General features: G+C 40.7%; 1 protein-coding gene across 13 annotated transcripts; it reads right to left on the bottom strand.

Moving 5' to 3' along the window:
• Positions 1 to 2,266: 2,266 nt before the first annotated feature.
• Positions 2,267 to 20,420, bottom strand: LOC112153127 (catenin delta-1). Of its 13 annotated transcripts, XM_024283067.2 has the most exons (22): positions 20,099 to 20,266; positions 15,193 to 15,316; positions 12,895 to 13,058; positions 11,456 to 11,524; positions 11,233 to 11,352; positions 10,887 to 11,149; positions 10,411 to 10,695; positions 10,071 to 10,311; positions 9,767 to 9,989; positions 9,440 to 9,632; positions 9,202 to 9,319; positions 8,913 to 9,066; positions 8,685 to 8,702; positions 7,756 to 7,824; positions 7,170 to 7,297; positions 6,943 to 7,093; positions 6,673 to 6,865; positions 6,262 to 6,458; positions 6,136 to 6,177; positions 5,831 to 5,898; positions 5,601 to 5,655; positions 2,267 to 3,777 (listed from the first exon to the last, which is right to left on the bottom strand). In XM_024283067.2, exons 3-22 carry the CDS (start codon positions 13,051 to 13,053, stop codon positions 3,719 to 3,721), a joined length of 2,805 nt encoding a protein of 934 aa, XP_024138835.1. In that variant the 5' UTR covers positions 13,054 to 13,058; positions 15,193 to 15,316; positions 20,099 to 20,266; the 3' UTR covers positions 2,267 to 3,718. The 13 variants fall into 13 exon arrangements, with proteins under 13 accessions (XP_024138835.1, XP_036069974.1, XP_024138836.1 ...); XM_036214081.1 differs by lacking the exon at positions 8,685 to 8,702 and adding an exon at positions 20,393 to 20,419 and having other exon boundaries at positions 6,136 to 6,458; positions 20,099 to 20,176; XM_024283068.2 differs by lacking the exon at positions 8,685 to 8,702.
• Positions 20,421 to 23,565: the final 3,145 nt, after the last annotated feature.

The raw sequence follows: 23,565 nt of genomic DNA, 5'->3' as shown, positions 1-23,565 counted from the left end.
ACACATAAAACTTCAATAAATTACAAGACACTGTAAAATTATTAGGATATTTTTAATATCCCAAAGATCGAGTATAAAAATATGTTTTAGCTCAGATTCAGGATAAACCAGTCACTTAAAAAAGATGCCCCAAGTAGAAAAAATAACTTTCTATAAAAATAAGAAATCAAGGAGTTTGATTTCACATATTTGGATAATGCATCACTAACCTTAACCCAAAATAAAAAGAATAATCCTAATTTCAGAAAAAAAAAGTTTTTTGGGGTCAAACATTCCAAAAAATCTCTCTTTAGTTCCATTTATCACAATGTCAAAACTTACTTTTTTTAATTTACAATAGAAAGCCCCTCCGTGGGCTTGATTTACTTTTAAAAAGGTGTTATGAGGATCACACTTAGTAGATCCATATTTAGTTACAAGTAGGTCCATCTCCCAAAGACTACATGCACTCAATAAAAATATTCTACACAATGTAACCAGTTTGGTGAACTTTGTGTTCTTCCCTGTATTTAGATTCAAGCATTTTTCCTGACGTTAATGTAAACTTCTATAAAACTCCAACAGACATACAAACTTTGAAGGCCAGAAGCGGATTCTTTTCTTTAAAAATAAAGTACATTTCCTTTGTGCATGTCTGGAGGTGGATTCCAGTCATTAGAAAGTTTCCTTGGGGGGGTCACACTGTGTCATTGACTCTCAGCAAATCAGCGAAGACCTGTTCAACTGACAGTGATGAGGCAGGAGAGAAAACCTTGGTAGGAGATGGAGAGTCCGGTTGATGAGGTGTCGGCCGGGGCCAGCGCTCATCAAACTTGACAAAGAAGAGTGGGTCCTTGAAGGGCCCCCCATAGATGATTGCCTGCAGCAGGTAGACAATGGCCACGACCATGAAGCTAATGAGGAAGAAGGGGAAAAAGGGTCTCAGGTGGTGCCAGGCCACCCTAATTCCATAGCCCAGGCCACCGAGCCCACTCTGGTTGGCAGTGTGGGAGGTGCGGCGGGTAGAGTCTGGAGCAGGAGTGCTGTCTGCCAGATCGTCACTGGAGTTTGAGGAAGGGCCATCGAAGGACGCCATACATACAGCTTGTTCTCAGCCTGATATGATTGAATACCAATTCCTCAACAAGGGATCATAAGACAGAAAGCCAAAGGTAATCTTCCCGTTAAATCCGTTTCCTGGAGAGTGGCATGTATCCCCTTAGCATGGACTCTGCATGTTGTTGAGAAATCCACGTCAACACCCCTCACAGCAGAAGTCTTTCCATTTTGGTCATGCAGGCTCCTTAAAGCAGTTTTCCCCCCTGAGATGTTGCGCGCTGGAAATAAATGTAGCTCCTTCTATTTAAGCTATAGAGAGGAACAGCAGGGCGGCTCTAAATAGATCTGACACCAGGACGCAGGGAGGAGGGTGCGAGTCCGCTGCATTTGGAGATCTCAGGTTTAAGGCGGGGCTTGTGCGTGCCAGCTGCAGAGGTTACAACCGTTACTAGTTATTGCAACATCTAGGTTTTTTAAAAAATTCTAGGGAAGGAGTGAACATTTTAATATGTTTTGTCTTAGAATATTCATAAAGGACCACATTTTTTGGGGGGAAGGAAGTTGGGTTTTTCTGATAAAGAAAAAACACAAGAAAGTGCAAGTGAAAGAAGATATTTTATGTCTAAAATGTGAATGTATACTGATAGTAGTTGCAGACCACAAGGAAAAGAATTTGAAAATCTTCCATATGGACATGCACATAAAGCCCTTTGGTCTTAGCTCTTGTTTGGGAAGCATGTCAGACATGCTGCCTGCTGGAAATGCCATGTCACCTTCAAGTCCTGTACTCCTCCTCACCAGCTCCCTGACACGTCAAGAGTCTGACAAGCACAACACGGGTCCATGTCGAAATACAACCCGAGCGACCGGCAAAGCAGAGCGTGTCACAACTCTCCAGCTGCTCTACAGTGGACACGATGTCCGAGAAATTTTTGACATTTTCCGTCCACATAAACACAGATTACAGTCTTTACAGAGAGCGGCGGTATCAGTTTTCAGCGTTTCCTGGACGGCAAGGGTTGCTAATTAACAGATCCCCCTCAAACAAAAAAAAAAAAAAATTAAAAAGACGAGGATAGGAGAGCCGAGATCAAACGGTATCAAGTTTAAGCCGCAGCAATCTGCCTTTGCAAATACCAGGAATATGATATTACACAGTGTCTAGCTCTCTTTAATTAGACATGTTAAATAGCACAAGCCCTTCCTGATCTCACAACCACGCATCATCTCGTCTAAGAAAAGCTCTTTATTTATAAAAACAGTTTGACCAGGTACATACTTCACTGAAAAAGCAAGTTCTCAGAGCCAAGGCAGGTATGCATGGTACATCATAATTTCACATGGATAGGCAACAGTACAAATATACTATGTGAAAACAAGATTAGAAAAAAAGAGCAAAAAAAAAAAAAGAATTGGTCTCTTCTGTACTTAAAACTTAGCTGTAAAAGTTGAAATAAAAAGGTACACCAAGTTGCATAATGCTTTCACCCACATACAAACCCCCGAAAATTAAAAATCAGATGCAAAAGGAAGAAAAATACAATTGAAACACAACACACGGTACAAACGAATGAATCAAAATGTGCTTTTTCGCTGCCTCTCAATTTAAATAAGAACATTAGCATCTCTCCCATCACTGTTTGAGGAAAACAAGTCTCTGACTGAAGAAGCTTCCCAAATTTGAGTCGATGAAGGCAGATCTACTGCTTCACTATGACTTTATGTAGTTTAAAAGACAAAAAGAAACAGAATAAACCACTGATCTCTCAAAAGTGTAGCCAGGAATGTTTGGATAATAGTGGTTTACGTATAGTGTTTTTACTCACAGCTTTCTACTTCAGTACCGAGTCAGACTTGTGCTGCTAAATCCAGATAGGAACCAAACTAACCTTTTGAATTGGGGAGTTAAAAAGGAAAAAAAAAAATCACTATAAAGTATAACAAAGGCAGCAGAAACGTTTAAAACCAAACAGAAAAACAAAACTCCTGTCTTCTCCGTGGGGCGCCTGTACACAGAAATCCACTCACTCAAACAAACAAACAAAAAGGGTCCACGGATGTCGTCTTCTACACAGCAAACTGCCACAGGTGGAGCACTTTACAAACATGCACACACCTGTCCTTCCGGGTTTGTGCTCATCCCAACAGAAAGTGGAAGTTACTCCAGTATAAACAAACATTCTCCAGCTAAAGGCGGCCTGTTAAAACATCCAACTTTCTAACATTCCCAGTTAACTTAATGAGCCAAAACTAATGCAGTCATCCAGATTGCTTTTTTTTTAATATATGTACAGTATATATCCTACATAGAAGTTATACAAATTTGTCATCGGGATGCGGATGTTGGCAGCCATTACATTTTATTCTCAACAGTAGCAAAAAGTAAGGAAACAAAGAAGCAGGATGACTGACTACACCAAAATTAAAAAGATTGTCAACAAAGGTGATTGCCTTTACAGAAGAGTTATAATTTATAAACGGAGTAATATTTCTGCTGCTACAATTTGAATGAAATAGGCGGGCGTGTATGCATGTACATGTGCACAGTATGGAACTTTTGGCCTGCGACAAAACCACTCTCTTTGGATGTCAGCTCTCGTGTTTTGATCCCGTTTGCGTGGCGACAGAGAGGGGAGGAGGTGAGGGCGGGGCAGAAAGGTTGCGTCCGAATCTTCTCTCCTCAGTAGCAGTGGTGCGGCAGGGACGGCCCAGTTTGGGTAATGCACACGATCAGTTTTTCTGGAGGGACACAGCGGAGCGCATTTGTTAGGGAGAAATCTGGCAGTATCTGGAGTTATAGACCATAACTGGACATGTGCTATCACAACTGAGGTCTCGTTTACTGTTTGAGGCTGGAACCCCAAAAAGAGAAGTAGAGCAAGTACCTGAGGGAACGGGGAAGCACTTGGGTTATTTTAATAGCTGTAATGTAGACATTTAACCACATACAAAACTAAGCTGCTACCAACTTCCACCAAATACCACTGAGTTTAAGGGAAGTCAAAGTAAAATCTGTGCATTCTAAAATAACAAGCATGTCAAACTTCCTGCTGTATTATCTAAGCTGGCACGCTGACTGCACAAACCTTAACGCAGCTTATATTTTTGTTTGATATAGAACTCCAATGCTTATTTGTTTTGTTTTGACATCTATGCAGAGTTATTAAAAAAATAAAAAACTCCCAGACAGCGTTTAAGCACAAAGATGATTAGATCATGACTGCAACCATCATTTGAATGAGTTAGCATAAGCAGCAGAACATCAATTCTAGACAGTGGACACGTCTTTTCTTTCTGAATCTGTATTGGAAATAAATAATTTTGCCAACTAAAGCTGAATTTAATCTATTTTTTTTATTCATGCAAAAATATATATTTTTGAAGATTCAGTTACTGTAAATAAAAAAAAAAATAAAAATGATGTTAAAATGAATGGATTTTAGCCATCCTTAAATAGGAAAAGCTCTGATATTAGGCCAACACCACACTATGAACAGACTAGGGCTGGGCGATATAACCTAAAAATAAAATCTTTTTCACACCAAATTCACTTCCGGGTTTAAAATTATTTTTTTTCTTCCTACCTTTACTTACAGAAACAAAAACGACAGAATATATTTAACAAAACTTTCATTTTAATATCTCCTTTGGGAGTTGACCTGAATTTTAAGTGCAGCTACATGTTATAAATGCTTATAAAACAATACGGCAGGTGTTTTTTAAGCTGCCGTTAGGCTTGAGCATCCTGCAGACTGCTTAATAAAATTCTTCCGTTTCAGGTGATTTTGCAGCACGTGGTTTGCTGCTCCAAGTCTGTAGTCATTTTCCTATTTTGGAAACGAGCTCCTCTTTGCTAGTTGCCATTTTAACGTAGCAAGAGATGGGGCGCCTGAACCTCTAGAGAGCGGGATGCTTGGGAAAAAAATAAAATAAAAAATCCAGATTTCTTTAAAGATAAATCTTAAACAACTAATTTAATTGCTGAAGTGTTTGAGTATTGTTTGTTTTAAGTTTAAATGTAAAACAAAATGATTTATTTGTATGCAGCATGATGTAAATGTAGTGTTCCAGATTGCATTACTGTTATTATTATGGATTTTCATTTTGATTATACTCATTTAGTCATCTATTTGCATCAGATAAAATAATAAAAATGGGTAAGGGATTTATAAGACTCGGTCTTCATCCTATTCTTGCTCTTCTTAAGTAGATTGTATGTATTGTACATTCTAAGTGAAAAAGAACAAATAAATAAATTGATTTATCGCCCAGTCCTAGAATAGACATATGCCCTGAAGATCCAAATCCTAACTGTTGTAGGCCTTAAATCTAAAGCGACACACTGCAAAGATGGCGACGGGCATCTTGCAGCAGTCTACCAGCAGATGCAGCACAGAACAGCGGGGTTATCGCAAAGTTACGACATCAGCACAAAGCTCTTCACCGATTGTTGTGAGGCACACAGAAGACAACTCAGAGAGTCCATGCAGGATTAGAGGTCAGTTGGACATACCATGCTGTTACATGCAGAGGGAGAACGGGGGGGAGTGGGTGGGGCTAACCATCGTAGGAGTCCAGCAAAGGCAGGGAGCCCTTTCTGCCCCCATACACCCCTCGCTGAGGGCCAACCAAAGAAAGAAAGACACAAAAAAAGGTGAACAGGAAGAGAGCGTGAGAGAAAATGTTAACTGTGAGGTTAAAAGGCAACAGCAAGGAAGAGTTCATGACTGTGCAGGAGAAAATGGGTGAATACAGTTAGATAAAAACACGAGCACGAGAAGGATTCAGGTACCTGCAAAGTGTCTGCTGTATCATCCAGAGTTTGTCTTCTGTCCCTCTGATCCAGTGTAGAGTAGGACTCTAAGAATAATAATAAAAATTTATTTTTAAATGCAGACAAGTCAATTAAAACAACCTCATTTTCTTCTACATTTTGCCTCCAAGAAACTAAACTTTGTTGCAGTCTTTAATGTGGTTTTAGCAATAATTTTGTGAAACTTCTGAAGGACTTTAAAGACTTGTGTTTAGAGGGCTAACCACAGAGGGAAAAACAAAAGAATGTGACTCTAAAAGAAAAGAGGAGATGCATGTACTGACCAGGATAGATGTCATTTAATGGAATCATGTCCCTCTTTTCTCCTAAAGATATATAAAAAAAAAAAGTAATGAAAGAACATCTGCTGCTTCTAATGTTTGGATTCATATGGATTTTGTGCCACTCACCCTTGTCCAGCAGAGGCATGGAGCTGTCCTCATGGGTGCCGTTGGCTCGGGTGCTTGGGCCGTTGCTCGTGCTGGGGTTGACCACGAAGTCCCCCTTCTTCCAGCCGTCTTTCTCAAGCGGGCGGCGCAGTTCTTTGTGAGCCCAGACGAGCTGCAGGACCTGCCCTGCGGCGCGCACCTCACGCTCGGAGCGCTCCCTGCAAGACCCCCAACATTTATCACCGTTTCATATTTCCCAAACCTGACGACCTTTAGTTTGAAAGATATACACAGTAAATGAACAAATATTATCTACTAAAGAGGAGATTAAATTCAAACTCTCCCTTTTGTGTTTTTGCACCAAAATCAAAGGTTAATATGAATGATTCCACAGGTGAAAAGCAATCGTTTCAGCTTCAACAAAACACTTACCCGTTCTTGACGATGAGCACCAGCCGCTCAATGCCTTGCGATTGTCGGAGGATCTTTGCCGCCTCCACATTACTGCCCATCACCTCTGCAAGTGTGCTCAGAACAGATATCACCGTCTCCTCCGATAAAGTGCGTCCAGTCTGACTCTGGCCACCAGGCAGGTTAGCCACAAGGTTAGGGACAGCGTGCAAACCTACAGACAAAACGCTGAGTTATGACCCATAACCTGGAAACAGTGACACCTGCTGTTGCTCAGAACTTTGAACTTACCAAGAAGTTGGCGGTTACGGTTATCGATGGCAAGGTTCCTCAAAGCCCCCGACATGGCTCGAACCACACGGTCGTTACCATGAGCCAGTAACTCTGTCATCATAGGGAGGCCCTGCTCCCGCCGCACAGTGGCCCGAATATACCGGCCGTACTAAACAAGAACCACAGTCACTGACACTGAAGTATAAGGCAAAGAAAAACAACAAAGTCAGAAAAATGGCACTAACAGTCCAACGGCCAGCACACAGGTTCTGGATGGCTCCAGCGACGGCTTCGAGCACTGAGGAGTTCTTGCTCTCTTTGAGCAGTGAGGTGTAAATACGAACCACCTCTGGCTGGAACAGCAGCTCATAACCTGATGGAAACAAAAGGAGGAGCAGAAACATTTAGATTGCAGGAGCTGGTTTGGATTTTAAGTTTCAGTTGCATTGCCTAAATGAATCTGACCCTCTTATCTTCTTGAAGATTTCCACTGGGCTTTTACAGCTCTAATGTGGGACGGGGTAATATTTGAATATTTGGGCAAGTTAGTTTATCTTTAGCTTTACTTGCAAACCTACTTTAGGATACGAAAAGACTGTTCTAAATATAGTAAATCCTTTTGCAAAAAGTTGAAGCTTTAGTGGCCCAAGGTAAACCATTTTTTTGTTTAATATATGATGGAAAAGTAAAATATTAATCTTTACACATTGTACAAACAACTGTTTAAACTGCTGTGCTGCTTATAAATGTTTTTTCTTATAACAGTTTCCCAAACAAAATATTAAAGTATCCAGTAGTTGTTGAAAAAGTGAATGGTACAAAAAGACAAACCTTTGGCAGGGGTTGACCTCTTTGGAATTTCAAGATTATCTCCATTATCATCATCCCCCTCCTTCTTTCCTGCAAACAAATCAAAATCAAAGGATTAAGGGGACACGGAAAAACACATGCAATGTGCTGGGTTAAATGGATTCTCAGTCTAACGGGATACTTGTGTCCAAATGTGAACAGGCAAGAGTGGAACAAGCACCACTTGCATGCGGTGGCATGCAGTCATTTCTGCGACTCTGAATGATCATGCCTCTGCGACTGACACTGGATTTACACTGGTCCGTCAGCGGTGGATCTCCATTGCATTGCATGAGAAGTCTGTCTCACAGTAAGTTTACATGTCCCCCCCTCCCTCCTGGCTCCCAGAGGAGTGGTTTGTCCTGCCACCCCTGTGCTGAATAGGTCTTCCCGCTCTCTTCCATCATCCAAAACTTAACCAATCTCTCTCCTTCCTCACAGAGTCCTTGTAAAATGCATGTTTTGTGTCATAAGTAATATGGTTTTGTACTGCCAAAATTAAACTTTTGTCCTCCACGGCAAAAATGGACACTGGTGTTCATGTGTGTTATTGCGTAGGCCTGTCACCTTAAATATAAAATAAAACTTGATTACTTTTTATTTTGAAACCCAGTCCTGTTTCCTGCTTCTTCTGCTTTCTGCTGGGTCAGTGGACTGGAAATGGAAGAGCTTGCATTGCGGAGGGATGGATGTCAGACGCAGACATGGCCGAGGCGATGTAAACATCCCAATTAATGAATAAATATTCTACTTTTTTGTGTCAACGCAATGTAAAAGAGACGCACTGCAGACGGACCAGTGTAAATCAAGGCTTAGGTCGACAATCTAGCGACTCAGTTTGGATTCTGCGTTAGTAAAATGACGAATGGGAGTGGTTTTAAATGTTCACTACAACATCAAGAAACTCTTACCTTTGGAAAACCACTCATCTAAATAGAGCAGAGAGAAAGGGGCAACATGGAAGAGGAAAGAAGAGGGAAACAGTGGTACAGTGTGAAAAAAAGCAACAGGTGCATCTGCCACCAGCAAGCTCAATCTATGCAGCAACTGCCTTCATTTTTCTTTCTTTTTTTTTTTTTTAAATATATACAGCAAATCACTTGAGCAGCATATCTCTTGGGTAACTGTCTGAAACTAACCTTTGCCCTTTCGAGAACCAAAGCAGCCTCCTTTATTGGCAGTGGGTGGGCCTTGGTTTAGAGGCGTGGCCTCTGCATATCGTTCTGCGTCTGGGATTTCACGGTGAACCTGATAGGAAAGGTTCCTCAAGAGGCAAACACAGTTCTCCACCAACTATGACAAGGAGGAATGACGAGGACCAACAAAAATAAAAAAATACATAAATATGAGACATGTGTGCAAATAACTGCTCACTTCAAAAAATGAATCCAGACTTGAAGTTCTAAACGGTGTGCACACAGCAGTTACCTTATTATCTACATCTTTGCAGTTAATTTGTGACTGAACAATGTACATTATAGCGTCCACCAGTCCAGAGCAATCCCTCAGTTTTCGCCGGGCCTCGCTGCGTTCTGAACTCACATTCCTGCAGAAGACGAGAGAAAAAAAAAAAAAAAAAAATCAAGCACATAATTACACATTTTCCTCCTAAAATAAGTTTGTGAGCCTCCAGTTGAGTTCCTCCACTCTTCAGAGCAGTGCATACCTAAGGCAGCCAGCAGTATTGGTCAAGGCAGTCTCCCACTCCAAATGTCTGGGTTTGCAAGTTTCCTCCCTGCCGAGGTTTCCCTGCTCCCAGCCTGAGCGCGGCACGATCACCTCATCAGCCAGGGCATGTAGGGCATGGTCCACAATATCCATCTTTACTGCATCATGGGAGGAGAGGTTCCACAAGGTGCCTGGGGAACAAGTTTAAACAATTAATGATAACTGGAGGACAGCATAGAAGCTAAAATGAAGAGGTTAAAGACATATTTGAAAGATGCTATTCAGATATTTGATTTTAAAAAGGAATGATATTTGGTATTCAAACCTGTAATTGTGTCAGTAAGATCCTGGTCATTAGTTTTCCTGAGCAGCTTTGATAAAGCAAAAATGCCCTCGCAGTTCTTAATGGCAATCTTGTTGTCTTGGTCCTGTCCGTATGAAATGTTTTTCAGGGCGCCGCACGCAGAGTGGTGAACCTCCTTGCTGGGATGATCCAACAGCGAAACCAAGACTGGGATCCCTTTCAGACGACGTACTTCTGACTTCACCTGGAAAACAAAAAGATTTACAATATAAACACATTTCCTGACAGAACAGTAATATTGTTCGTCCAGGATTGACTGACTCACCTTGTCATTTTTGAATGTGAGATGCTGAAGGAAAGCAGCAGCGTTGGTCTTGACGGGGTCAAATCTGTAGTTTAACATGGCAATCACTTCTGGTAGCTCAGGCTGCCTCCATGTGCCAGGAGGAGCTTTCCTCAGTGTGCTATCTAATGAAGCCATGCTCCCTCTGTCCATCGTCATGGGAGAACCCCACGCGTACGGATCCACTCCTCTCATGTCTCCATCGAGCGTGTCCTCACAGCTCCTGTAAGTCACAAAAAACAGACAAAAAATGGATTTGCTTAACGTGTCTTTGATAAAATAAAAATTTTGCATGAATAACAAAATAGTGGGAGTGTGTTACCTGAGTCTGCGCTTCTCCATACCACCAGGGCCTAGCCCCAAACGAGGCATGGTGCCATAGCCTCCAGGGTGTATAGGCGGAGGGCCCATGCCATAGTCGCTGTATCCCACGCTGCGCTGATCATCATCCACAACATAGGAGGGGCCTTGAGCATACCTCATTTCCATTGCTGAGCCCAGGGCCCTCATAACCCGACCCACTTGGGGCTGTGCAGCGTACGGGTCCAGCTGCTGGCGGTTCTGCGCCCTATAGCCCGAGTCCAAGGTTCTGTAGCCATCAACGGGCCTAAGGTGAAATGAAAAGTCACTGAAGGACTTTCTGAAACTAAGGAAAACCTAATGTCGGCATATTAGAAATAGGGCAAGACTGGGTTCTTCATACTCTACTAAAAATCCACCTCTTATCCGACAGCTTATTATTACAAATTTTATAGCTGTACTTGAGATCAACAAGGACAACAGTCTTCGCTCTTATACCTGTAGCGCTCATCCATGTGAGAGCCCCTGCTCAGACTTGTGTATGCCTCTGACGGCGGCCCTCCCCGGTAGTCGTCGTATCCTCCGAGAGGACCATAGTGATAGTTTCTGGGTACTGTGGCGGTGGGGTAATCCGCAGCGCCGGGCTGTCTGTAAGGCCGATCCAAGGTGGCACTGTAGACCCCTATACCGGGCACTGTTAAGCCTCCATCAAGTCCCATTGACTCACTGGGCATCACTGTGCGTGACATAGGTTTCTTCATCTAAAAGGAAAGCGAGACAAATGTGATGTGGTCGTTTTAGGAAATAGATTGCTAATATAAGAAACCAAGAAATATTCATGTACCCCATTATCAGATCGTCGGGTTGTTCCTTCCTCAGAGAAGACGGAATGTGCTTCGTGGGAATCGTCTTCTGGGGTGTAGCTCTCATCCAGAGCGCCATGTGCAGGGTCCACCATCCTGTACTATAAGCAATGACACCACAGGTTTAAAGCAAATGAGAAAGAAAACAAAACGGATAATAAATCAATCAATAATTTAGAAAAAACTGTTCTATTAACTACCAACCTGTGTGCTGTTTATATACGAGTCTGTGAGTTTCAGCCGTTCTATGTCTGCATCCCCTAAACGGCCGTTCTGTGACAAAACAACAAGACTGTCAGACGGAGTAAAATAAACTCAATAAGCTATACTCCACATCACATAATTAGCTGAAAGAGCCCATATAAGAGGCTACAGGCAAGCCTGAACAGCCACGGCCATATACTTTCTTATAACCACCCAGATACTGTTGCTGCTGCTTAAGCACATTCAGTGCTGACTAAACCCTCCTTGCGTGTTTATGGTCTGACAATCACTGCCAGAGATGGAAGAGGACATTTTGGAATGCAGCCGCTCATCCTCGCGCCTCGTTTCCTCCTGCTCTGAACTCTTACATAACAGTGTGCTACATTCTTCCAAGCTGAAACTTATTGAGATGCATTACAACAGCCCATGAGGAGAGAAAAAAAAACAACCTTAGGGCATTATGTAGTGGTAACAGTGTCATTGGTTAAGGAAGTAAGAATTTACAAGTCAAACTGTCATTATTTCCTTTGTCTACGTGCACTTTCCCCTCTGTCTTTACTGAGGAAATGCTCATTAAAAAATAACATTGAGTCATTAAGTGCAGCAGAGCTTATCAGAACATGCTTCCTCTACCGCTTCTCCTTCCCAGAATGCCTTCTCATTTAACATGCAGAGACTAGGCCTTATTGAAAATTATCTAAACAGAGATTTTTTTGTAAAATTCTAATATTTCAATGTTATCCACATAAAAAGAAGGTATTGAACTAAATTTAGCAGCAAAAAATTGTCAATAAGGAAAAACAAATCTCCTTTAAACTAAATTAATAATAAATGCAAATATATTACTATATTTGACCACTATAGCAAAGCAATTAAACAAGACAATATACACATTATCAGATTTAAATGAGCTCCATTAGAACAGTGATTTTGCATCAAATGGAAAATAAAGTAAACAAAAATGACAGAAGTAAAAGCCAATTCACGCGTTTTCCATGGATGAAGGTCTGGATGACGCATGCACAACAAAACACGATTTCCTAAATGAACATGCTATTGAGGAAAATACTTAAAAATCACAATCACAAGCAAATTTAAAGGTGTGTTTGCACGCCTTTCTATCCATTAAACAGTGGAAGAATGTTGCAGGAGAGTGAACTCAGGCGTGTTAAAAGCAGATGAACAATGTTTAGGCATGCACTTTAATAGTTTCCTCAAGATAATGATTTCAAAGTCAAAACAAACATTCAGCGATGCAGCTCGGAAACATACAGGCGTGTACTTGAGGAGAAATGATCGATGGATGGATTCAGTAAATGATGCATGAATTCAAGGGGGGGGGTGGACAACGAGATGTAGTATCCATTATGAGGGTAAGTAGTTGGGGCTTTAGATGAAAGAGCTGTGAGAGTGGGGGGGTATTTCGGGGGCCGTGTTACCTGTATGTGAGGAAAGGGGTGACCCAGGGCCGAGGGGCTGGTGGCAGGGAGGCCCACTCTCCTCCTCTCCTCCTCCAGCGCCCGGGTCAGCTGTTCAAACTGCACCTCCTGCTCCCTGACTGACTCCAGCAGAGCCGCTGCGCTCTCACACTGCTCCATACACACTATGGTGGCCCCAGAGGGAGAAATGTGGGAGGGAGGGGGGAGTGTTACGCACATCCATGCAGATGCAAACACTTCAGCAAAGGGAGTGGGAATCTAATAAAAACAAACGCTTCAAAGAAAAGTAAAGCGGATTTTGAGGGGGGGCAGGATTATCGAGGCAGGTATTAAATTGAAAGAGTGATTCATCCTGTCTGTCAGCGGCACATGGGGTTTTGTGATTGAGGTCGAGGTAACTGAATGATACCTGGGCTTTGTTTAATCCAGTGAAACAAAGTTAGTCACGAAAGTTAAAAACTGGTTTGAAACTAGAACTATTTTTAAACTCTCAACAATATCAAAGGAGTTTCATGAAGCCTCCATTAGACCTGTCATTCTTTAATCACACATTTTATTTCCCACCTACAAGCTAAATCTTAACCATAGGTGGGACATTGGGTTAAATCGCAGTCGATGAGTTTTACCAAACAACACAGCAGAGCTAAAATTTGGGAAACAAACACAGAAAAGTGCATATCAGGTCAAACTGTACCACATGAAATACTGATAGTAGGCGGAGTTGACAAGAGGAAGATCTAACTTAGTTATTCCATTAATAGCAATTTTGTTTTCTTGTCACATTTTACTAGAAACCATAAGCACCTTTAACCCATGAGAAGTACAAGAATCCAGCTTCCTTTTTAAAATCAACAATAAATTATATACCAGGGCTTTCTTTCCACTCTATGGTGTTTGAGCGAGTGAATGAAACCAGTCTAGTTATCAAAATATGACCATAGCTGTGTCATCGTGTCTTTTATCTATGCCCTAATATTTATCATGTACGGTGATAATGAAAAACAGAGAGAATCATTTGTGATTTTAACCACAGCGGGTAGCTGAACACAAAAGCACAATATTAAAGGATAACACAACACTAAATAAACTTAGATTTTTTTGTCTGCCTGTATAAATGGGGCTTTAAAAGTACCAACTGCTGGTCCTTGCCAATTTTTTGACAATTGTAAATAAACTTGTTAAATCCTGAAATTATAGTCTAAAACCATCTGTGTTCTGCCATCTATAGGTTAAAAAAAGATATTACAGTTGAACTTAATGATTGGCCAACTGGTGAAAGTCCCACGTCATTCCAGAAGTTTCAAGTCATCATGCTCTGCAACTCCAGTACAAAAGCCCCGCCCATATTTGAACACTCGACGCCCAGAGTTGAAGCTCACTCTGCAACACAGAGAGCGGCGGAGCTTGCTTGCTCGCTAATCCGGCTATTGATAAAACTGGCTGGCAGACAGAGACCCACTGTGGGATGGGGAGGCAGCCTGCTTGGGCCTCCTGAACCTTATGTTTTTTTTCTTTTCCTCATCAAGAGAATAATAACAAGATCCTTTAGCTAACCTCACTGTCAAAGATCTGGACCACACCTCCCCCACTAAGCCCGCCTCCCCTAGCCCCACCCCCTTTATGCATTTTTCAAAACTGGGTTGATAGTGGAGTTAGCCTCCAACTGTCCTACTGTGTTACCCTTTAAGCTACATTCCCATCGAGCATGCAATGTGCATTCAAGAACACAACCGTGAACATGAGGGAGCTGGGTGGGTGTTTTGCTATTGTTTACTCGCTCATGCCCGCCACCTACAGCTGGAAGAGGTTTCATGTGAAATGCCATTGCGGCGTAAATCTTATGAATCTTCCCCTGGCTTTTTTCTTTCCAAGCTCTATTCGGATAATACTGGCCTGGCACAAACTGCAATTACTAATTTCTGCTCAATGATTAATTTTTAAATGGTTGGCACTTTTGTGAATTAAAGGGGGCGTCAACAATTTGTCACTGACTGGTTCAACCTAGTTTTACTTTTAATGGCTGCATGTTTTGCAAGTATAGCCCAAAAAAGGACCTTAAAAATTAGTGTAGAAACGCATAAATAGGAGTTTTAAACGCAGAAGTCAGAAACACAGATATGTGCATCTATAGATTTTTCATTGAAAGTAGTCTTGAACGCTGCGGTGTGAAACTAGCACCAGAGAATTCTTGCTTCATTGCTGAGGTACAACATCAAATCAATGGATGTCTTGAAGCTCACTTTTTTTTTTCTTTTGTGGGGGTGTTAATTAAAAAAGAATATATATATATATACACACCTTCACCTTTGGGAGTGATTTGATAGCGGTGAGAGATTAAACCACAGTTAGAGATGATGCTCTAGTTGTTCATGTGTAGAAGGCCACTGAACCACCAATTCCAGAAACAAGGGGGGGGGGAGGACTGCAGAGAAAAAAAAACAAAATAGGGGGGTGATGGAGTGCTCAAGAAATAACACAGAGAAAGAGATATGTAGGCAAGATGCTTCAGCTGGGAAAAAAGTGCAACCTAGTGAGAACACAGTGAAATTGTGTCAACAGAAATGTGTGTGCACTGTGTTAGAAAAAAAAGAAATGCAGCAGCTCCAGCCTTTAGATACACCCTGAACTCACTGTACAACAGCTAGCAATGGGAACCTGATCAACCTGCAGCTACTGTATCCACACAGAGGAAAAGGGTTTTAGAGATTGCAACAGCTTCCAAGAAACCCATTTTCTATGAACTTCTGTTTCTGTTTTTTGGTTAACCTTGCTGTTTTATTTTCTCACAGGATCTTCACTCTAATCAGCACCCCCAACAAAACCCTTTGCCAACCCCGTCCCCTGCACGGTGTTATCTTGCAACAAAGAAACACCTCATTATATCAGAGTGACCTCTCGTGTGTCACGCTTTGCTAAGACAAGCTGGCTCCAAAAGTCGAACAGACAAGCACTGTCAACACTATTACACCTGCAGGACCTGCTCGACAAGGTACGGGAAGCACAGCCTAATTCATTACTTCTTACCCCCTTGCTTTCTGTGTAAGCTACAAGCACAGGCACATGTGTGTGAGTCAGGGGTTTGAGCAACAAACATAGACCTCCATTTACATTTCAGGTGGCAGGTGTGAACATAGAGATGCGCAGAAGAGAGATCCGGATGTGTGACGCACAGTTTCACCTGCATCAGATAACATAAAACCAAATTCTTATGGGCTAGACCATTACAACACAGCACTGCTACTTTCTGTTTTCCTTTAAAAGTGATGACTAAGAGGCACACGTATGGCTGCACTTGTGACTCGCGAAAAAAAAATTCCCGAGCATGGGGTGTGCCAAGTGTGAGAAAAATGGGATGACACGATAAGAAAACAAGGAGTGGTCATAACACAACCCCCACAAAAAAAAAAAAATCCAGTAGGAAACGCAACCAGAATTTACATAAGTTTGGAATCTGACTGGGAGACATGATGTCACCTGCCTCACTCAAAGTGGAGTCATCTACCTGAACACACAAACCGCTTTGTGGCACCACAGATGTCTATATATGGTCACATCCCGGAGGCTGAAAGGATCCACTATAATAATGACGGAAGAACACAAAGCAGAAGAAAGGTTTCGGTAGGAAAACCTAAAGAGAGTAAACATGAGGACTGGAGCATGCAGAGATAAGGTCTGGACTGTTGAATCAAAGATAAAAGCTAATCTTGCATTCCTGGCATTGTCTCAGGCCAATTCATGTTTAAAGCCCACGCACTCCCTCAGCTGAATTGTGACTAATTGCGACTGGAAATCAGTGTTGCAAGTCAGGGAGGGCTTTCAAGACAAGTCACCTTGTCATTGTGACCTTTACAACAAAAAACAAAACAAATGCATGTTCCCTGCCAAACTTGCTCAGAGTTGTTGCCTGTCAAGTCGAAACAAATTTGATTCACAGCTAATAAAAGGGATTTCATTACTATAAACAACTGAAAATTTCACAAGACTGTTCTGACTTGGCATGCTAGCCTAATAATTTAATAGTGCATTTCATGTCAGTCTGGTTTAATCATGGGCAAGCAGAAATTTGCAGCTGTCAGTCTGGGAGGTTGGTGAAACAAAGCAAAGTTTGTGCAGCTCTAGAGAGAAAGGGCACAAGTGTGAGGAGATAATGGAACCATCACACAAATGTCAGAAAGAGGGATTTAAATTTGAGTTTCCTCTCACAAAACTAATGACTTTAGTTCTCCACCCGTCTCCCCTTTCACAGCTGTTAGCATTGGCCTTGAAAGTTAGGAGCGAGTTTTGTTGAACAATGAAAAACAATCAATGCCGCTGTAGTCCTCCTTCCCTCCCCTTTCCCCTCTTATCCACTTCCCGAGAAACAGGATGTTATGAATTCGACAAGAGATGAGTAAAGGATACAATGGCATTTTTGGCTTCTGTTTAACTACATTGTACAACAGAATCACTTGTGGACAAAAACAGCATAAGGCTGTGAAAAGTTATTTTCTACAATCAGCAGTTTGTTGTTGCAATTAAAATGTCCCACAGTCAATAGGATAATGTAACCGCGAACCACTTCCTATTACACTTATGCTGTTCTCCATTTCAACTTTTCTATTGTTCCTTCATAACTTTTCTGAATTCTTCAGTCACATGCCTGATTCTTTATTTTTTACTGTACCAAAATATAAAAAAATATTGATAAACAAGCATGTTTTTATTTATATGAAACGAACTGCGGAATAACAAATTTTGAAATTATTTTTAGAGAACTATCACATGTTTCTATTGATGGATTCATTCAAAACAAAAGTTAGTATTTTCATATTTGCTAAAGCTTAACAATTAAAACTTAACCATTCTACAAGCAACAGTTTCCTACAACAACAAAAGGAAGGGGGTTCTGTATTTAAAAGTAAAGTATAATTAGAAGCACACACAGCGACGGACTCCAAAACCCAACAGCAGTTCAAAGGGGCGAGTATTCTGCGGTCAGCAACATCTGACTGAACTCTGACTCGCCACAAGTCACATCACAAGCCCATCTGATTCTGCAGCCATCAGTCAGCATGACTCACTTAGCCGCTTCAAGACAACTCTGATCATACAACAATAAATCCTTTGTAGGCTTAATTAAACTCTTCTTAGACAGATAAAAAAAAAAAAAGTTTGATTCCGGCCAGGTATTCACACATTTCCAGCTAATTGATGGTGTAGTTTGATGCTAAGACCAAAGCTGAGTGTTGCTTGTAATGGGATTGAGGATTTACCCAACTAATCCATTTACCTTCTAACACTTTAACATAGATTTAAAAGGCCCACTCCGATGAAAAATCATGTTTTTAACATGTTCTCGTCACATTTTTTACTTGTATGGGGACATATATAAAGAAAATTTAGATTAAAGTAGCTTTTTTTAAAAGTATTTCTCTATTCAAATTGTTGTAAATCAAGAGCAGAGGAAAAAATGCAAGTGGAAAAATGTTGTAGTTATGTACAAACTACAACTAATGCTCTGCTCTGTTATGATGAATCCACTTTTAGACAACTAAAACCATGCAGGTTTTCATTGCCCGAGCTGGCATCTGGCTCAAAACTGTATGTCTGGATAGCTCCAATGTTGCCCGCCATTTTTATTGAACCGGTAATGTCAAGTTTGGGTTGTAAGCTAGCGGGAGACAATGTAAACAGATGGATGATGGGGAGTTGGGCCAGGCTTACACAGCTATCCCAACCACAACTCAAACAGATTTCTAATGAACTACTGTCGCTCTGCAGAAACTATGTCCTAGAAAATTACACTGGTTTTTGGATTTAGGTTAAAAACTGTATTAAAAAAACTATAAGTTATCCTTCTTAAAGGATGCTTTATTCAAAATAGACACCTACTTGCTTGAGTCTTGTGAAAAAGCAGACCAAATTACAGTGGGATCATTTGTCAACATCCAAACAATGGCTGGAGCACATGTCCTTCAGAACAGCCAACATGTGGCGTTACGACTACAAACCTGAACCGGACACACCTATAGTTCAAACACATCCTATTTAAACATCTACCAGACGCCACTAAAACCAAAGGAAGACCGATCAACGCGAGGAATTACAAGCTAGCGTGAAGTCGGTGTTTACGAAAGAAAAGCTACTTTATTAGTTCAGGCTGAAGCTGACAGTTGTCCCCACCCAAGCATTTTCCCAACAAAACAAGTTTACACATGACCCACCCAACAGGTTCCGTCTGACAAAGTAATAATCTCAGACTCCGGCAGACCACAAATGAGAGACCACCGCACTGACGGCGGGATTAAATACACAAAAAGTCTTGTGCCTGGATGTTATGTACATACACACACAGGCACCCGCACACTTTGACAAAACACTCAAATACAAAAGTAAAGGCGGCTGCGCAAATGTAAAAATAAAAATTAAATAAATAAAATCTCCAAGTGTTATAATCGTGTTCCAGTATATTAAATGTTCTTACTTGGCTTAGCTGCTGCTGGGTGAGGTCATTTTACCCCAATCTGTGTATCCGAAATACCGTTTGTAAAATGCTACAACTAGTTAGCATTTACTTGGTCTAACGGCATCCCAAACAGCCTTGTGAATGATTAGTAGACGGAGGACGGGAATATAGGTCACTAGCCGCGAGGAAAAGTTAGCTAGAACAACAAGAAAAACACCAGCCTCGAAATAAAATAGCTCTTTCCGAACAAAGGCTGTCGAAACGGAGCTCCTCGGCGATGGTGCTAACACCAGAGCTCGGCTAAAATGGTTCAAATCAACCCAGTTGGGCTGGAAGCTAGCTCCGTCTGACCTGGTTTGGCTGTCCTGCGTCGTTAGCATCACAAAAAAACCACCACCACAACCGAGTGAAAACGCTACCAACAGCGGGGCTAGCATTAGCAAAGCAAACACAGATTATCTAACGGCAGTGAAGTGTTCAAAAACGCGACATTTCGGAACAATGTGGGCATTTTTCTCTCGGTGAGCATGATGGCGTCAAAGGCCTAATAATATTTAGAATGAGCACGGCTGGTGACGAAGGAGCAAATCAGGGTCTGAACTTGTGCGCTAGCTTCTATTAGCATAAAAGATTCGTGCTGATCTGTCGGAATAGATGACCACTCCTTACTAGAACTGCCGTGTCCCGATAATCTTTTTTTTTTTTTTTTAAACACGCGCGCGCGACAAATAATCGGTAAAAATCAAAGAATTGACTCACCTGTTTGAGGAAATCCAGCACCCGACCTCACCCAGACTACCCAGTTTTAGGTGTTTTCTGCCTCTTCCCGTCTCCTAGCTTAAAGAGATGAGATATCACGGAGTTTCTATCAAAGGGAGGGTGGGATCAACAAGCAGCTTTACCGTAAAACACTGCGCACCCCCACAATTAAAAAAAAAAAAGGTTGTTCACAGGCCCCCATACACTGGATGTCTATGCAGACAACACAAAGTTCTGCTTTTGGGCAGTTTTGGATTTAATATTAAGATGTTTAATGGATAAAATGAGCAATACCTCACGCCTGCCGGGGATTTAAATTATGTCGCAATACCACCTTCCGCGTGTCACGTCTTTGATTGCTCAATATTAATGGCCTATGGGTCTTAGTTAGTTTCATGAGAAAGTATGTGATTTTTTTTTTACATTAATTCAACTAAAATGTGTTAAATGGGTTAAATCAGATTATTCACATTTGTAATAAAAACTCCACTCATGCTGTTTTTATATCTTTATTAAATGACCTTAGGCTAATTGTGAAGGTTTTTACATTCCATTCTAGATTTGGAAGTGTATACTTTTTGACATTATCAACGTTTTTGGGGTAAAAATTGAAGAAAAACAAACTTGAAAAACAAGGCATTAGAGTGGTCATAGTGGAAAGAGGAACAATGCAAGGAATTCCCCCCAGCTTCCGTATGAGCTCCCCCCTAAGTGCTTTTGCAATAGACATAAATATAACTAAATAAACAAGACTGCTCACTTTGAGTATATTGTCATTTAAACAATGTAATTAAGCAAATAAATTAAATTTCTAATTTTTAAAACTTTATTATTCCCACGAATGTGAATATATCTTACCAGGGGGCTTTCACTGAAAGCTGAATTATGTGCAGCCAAGTTGTGTCTATTATAGACTAATGTTTATAACAGACTATGTTTTGCAAGCAGTTTTCATAAATTAAAAATGTTACACCCAACCCAGGCCAGTGTTGAGTGAATTACTTTTAAAGAATTGATTACTTTATTTATTTGATGAACATGTAAATACATTATTTTACTCATTCTCTAATTTAAAAAGATTTCACAACTCAATTTCCCCCCTCTTGTATACAAATTCTTAGTGAAAAAAGCTTTGAAGAGATACCCTTGTCTCTCATTTAACTTTACCAAAACTCAGAAATAGTTGATTTGGGACATGAGCAACATCTTAAAATATTTTTTGTATGACAGCTAAACCGGAAATGCGCATACATACATCAGGAATGTGCAGCAGCAGTTTAAAAATATTTGGTGCCGCAAGCTTCTCTGTCACCGAATACAGGCGTGTCAGTTAAGTTTCTAATCAAATCAATCAAATTGTATTTATGAAAAGCGCTTCTCATACTGTGCACAACTCAAAGTGCTATATAATTTTTAAAAAGCTAAGTAAGTAAAAAAGAAAACAACAGAAAAAAACATTTAAAACTAATTCAAATTTTGCTGTAAAAACATTCACACTACAAAAGCTCAAATAAGAAAGGTAACCATTTTCTGTGAAGAACAGAATAAATAGAAGTACAAATACTAGTTCTAGGAAAAGATCTTTCTCGAAAATTAGCGTATTCTATTTTTACAGTTACATTTTTGACAGAAAACAAGAAATTGTCTCTGAGAAAATGACTATTTATGTCAGCCTTGGCGTAGTTAACTAAATAAAAAGGAAATAAGACGTTTTATTGAACAGTTTACGTGGAGTGGGGGCGGATGAGGAGTTTAAGACAGTTAAAGCATATTAAATTCCTCAAAAACCACTTTATTCAATTAAAGGCTTAACACAGATCACTGCTGTGATTATAGAACAAGAATGAAGACAAACTCTATAAAGAGAAATATACTAGGTGCTCCTGCAGTGCCGGATTAATTCTTAAGTTTTTTTATTTTTTTTTTTACTTTTGTGATGATTACTGCTGTGTTATATATACACACAGTGGGGTTAAAAAATATCACAGATTGTGCAAGTTGTCCCACTTAAAAGGAGTTCTATAACGTTCATCATAGATGTACTTCAACTGTGAGAGACACTCTAAAATAAATCTGACTTCAATCATTTACACTGTATCCCTGGTTGACAGTGACAGAGGTCAGACTTTTCCTTGAACTGCAGACATTGAAGCTGATATTTTGGTCCATCCTTTCATGTAGACCTTCTCTAGAACTGTGAAGTTTTTGGGTTTTTGGTAACACAGACTTTCAACTCCCCCCACATATTTTGGAGGTATTTTTGAGATCTGGAGACCTTGATATGCTTCTTACAAAGACAATCTTTTGTTGCCTGTGCGATGTGTTTGGGTTAATTTTCTTGCTGGAAGATCCATCCATGTTCCGTCCTCGATTCTCTTACTGATGGAAAGTTTTCCCTCCATAGCCCCATTTATCCTTTCATCAATACAGTGCAGTCGTTCTGTCCCTTTTGCAAAAAAGGATCCCCATAACATATTTCCATACCCATTCTTCACAGTGGTTATGGTGTTTTGGGATGAAACTCAGCGTTATTCTTCCTCCAAACCAAGACAGTGGTATTTATACCAAAGGGTTCCATCTTGGTCCATATGATCTCATGACATTCTCCCAATCCTCCTCTGAATCATCCAGATGGTCCCTGGCAAACTTTAGACGAGCCTTCACATGTGCTGGTTTAAGTGGGAGGACCTTTTGAGCTCTGCAGAATTTGAACCTATTATGACTTTGTGTGTTGCTAATAGTAACCTTTGTCACTGTAATCCCAGCTCTATCCAGGTCATTGACCAGTTCCCCTATGTATGTCTGGGTTGTTTCCTCACCATCCAAACTCATTTGTACCCCACCAGGTGAGAACGCTCATGGAGTCCCAGGTGTAGGGAGAGATTTTCCATTTTCTAATAATTGCTCCAACAGTTGATGTCTTCACATTAAGATGCTTGCTTATTGTACATGGGTTCATTTCAGTCTAGTTCAGTTCTACATTCTGGTCACTGGTGTCCTCTGACAGCTCTTTGGACTTGGCCATAGTGGTGGACAGGTGCCTTTATACACATAGCCAATAGAAACAGGTGTCATTCATAGGTAACACAGTAGAAGATAAAATAACTTCTTAAAGAAGTAGAAGAAGTAGCAGGTTTGGGAGGAACAGAACTCTTGCTTCTTGGTAGGAACTAAATACATTTTCCTTCACCGTCGCATAATTTTTTTCTTTAAAAACCAAACAATGTGATTTCCAAAATTCTTCTTTTTACATTCTGATCTCTCATCTATGATGAATGGTACAAACCTCTCACTTTTTTAATGAGACAACATGGAAAGTCTGACTATCAGTTTTTTTTGTCCCACCGTGTGTATTTATGTGGGTATATTCACTATGACTCCCAAGCATTTGATACGTTAAAAGTAGTGTTCATATACATATATATATATATATATTAAAGTAAGAAATAATGTTTTTAAAGTACCCC

The sequence above is a fragment of the Oryzias melastigma genome, linkage group LG10 (genome assembly GCF_002922805.2).
Source record: "Oryzias melastigma strain HK-1 linkage group LG10, ASM292280v2, whole genome shotgun sequence".
Lineage (NCBI taxonomy): Eukaryota > Metazoa > Chordata > Actinopteri > Beloniformes > Adrianichthyidae > Oryzias > Oryzias melastigma.
Note: the sequence above shows the minus strand (reverse complement) of the source record. Positions and strands in the feature narration are given on the sequence as shown.

Excerpts from the sequence above, each read along its gene's own strand:
- LOC112153127 (XM_036214081.1), bottom strand. The coding sequence starts at position 13,053 with ATGGAGCAGTGTGAGAGCGCAGCGGCTCTGCTGGAGTCAGTCAGGGAG. Across the intron at positions 9,320-9,439 it reads AATACTGCTGGCTGCCTTAG|GAATGTGAGTTCAGAACGCA; the intron begins GTATGCACTGCT and ends CGTCTTCTGCAG. Across the intron at positions 6,459-6,672 it reads GTGCTCATCGTCAAGAACGG|GGAGCGCTCCGAGCGTGAGG; the intron begins GTAAGTGTTTTG and ends GGGGTCTTGCAG.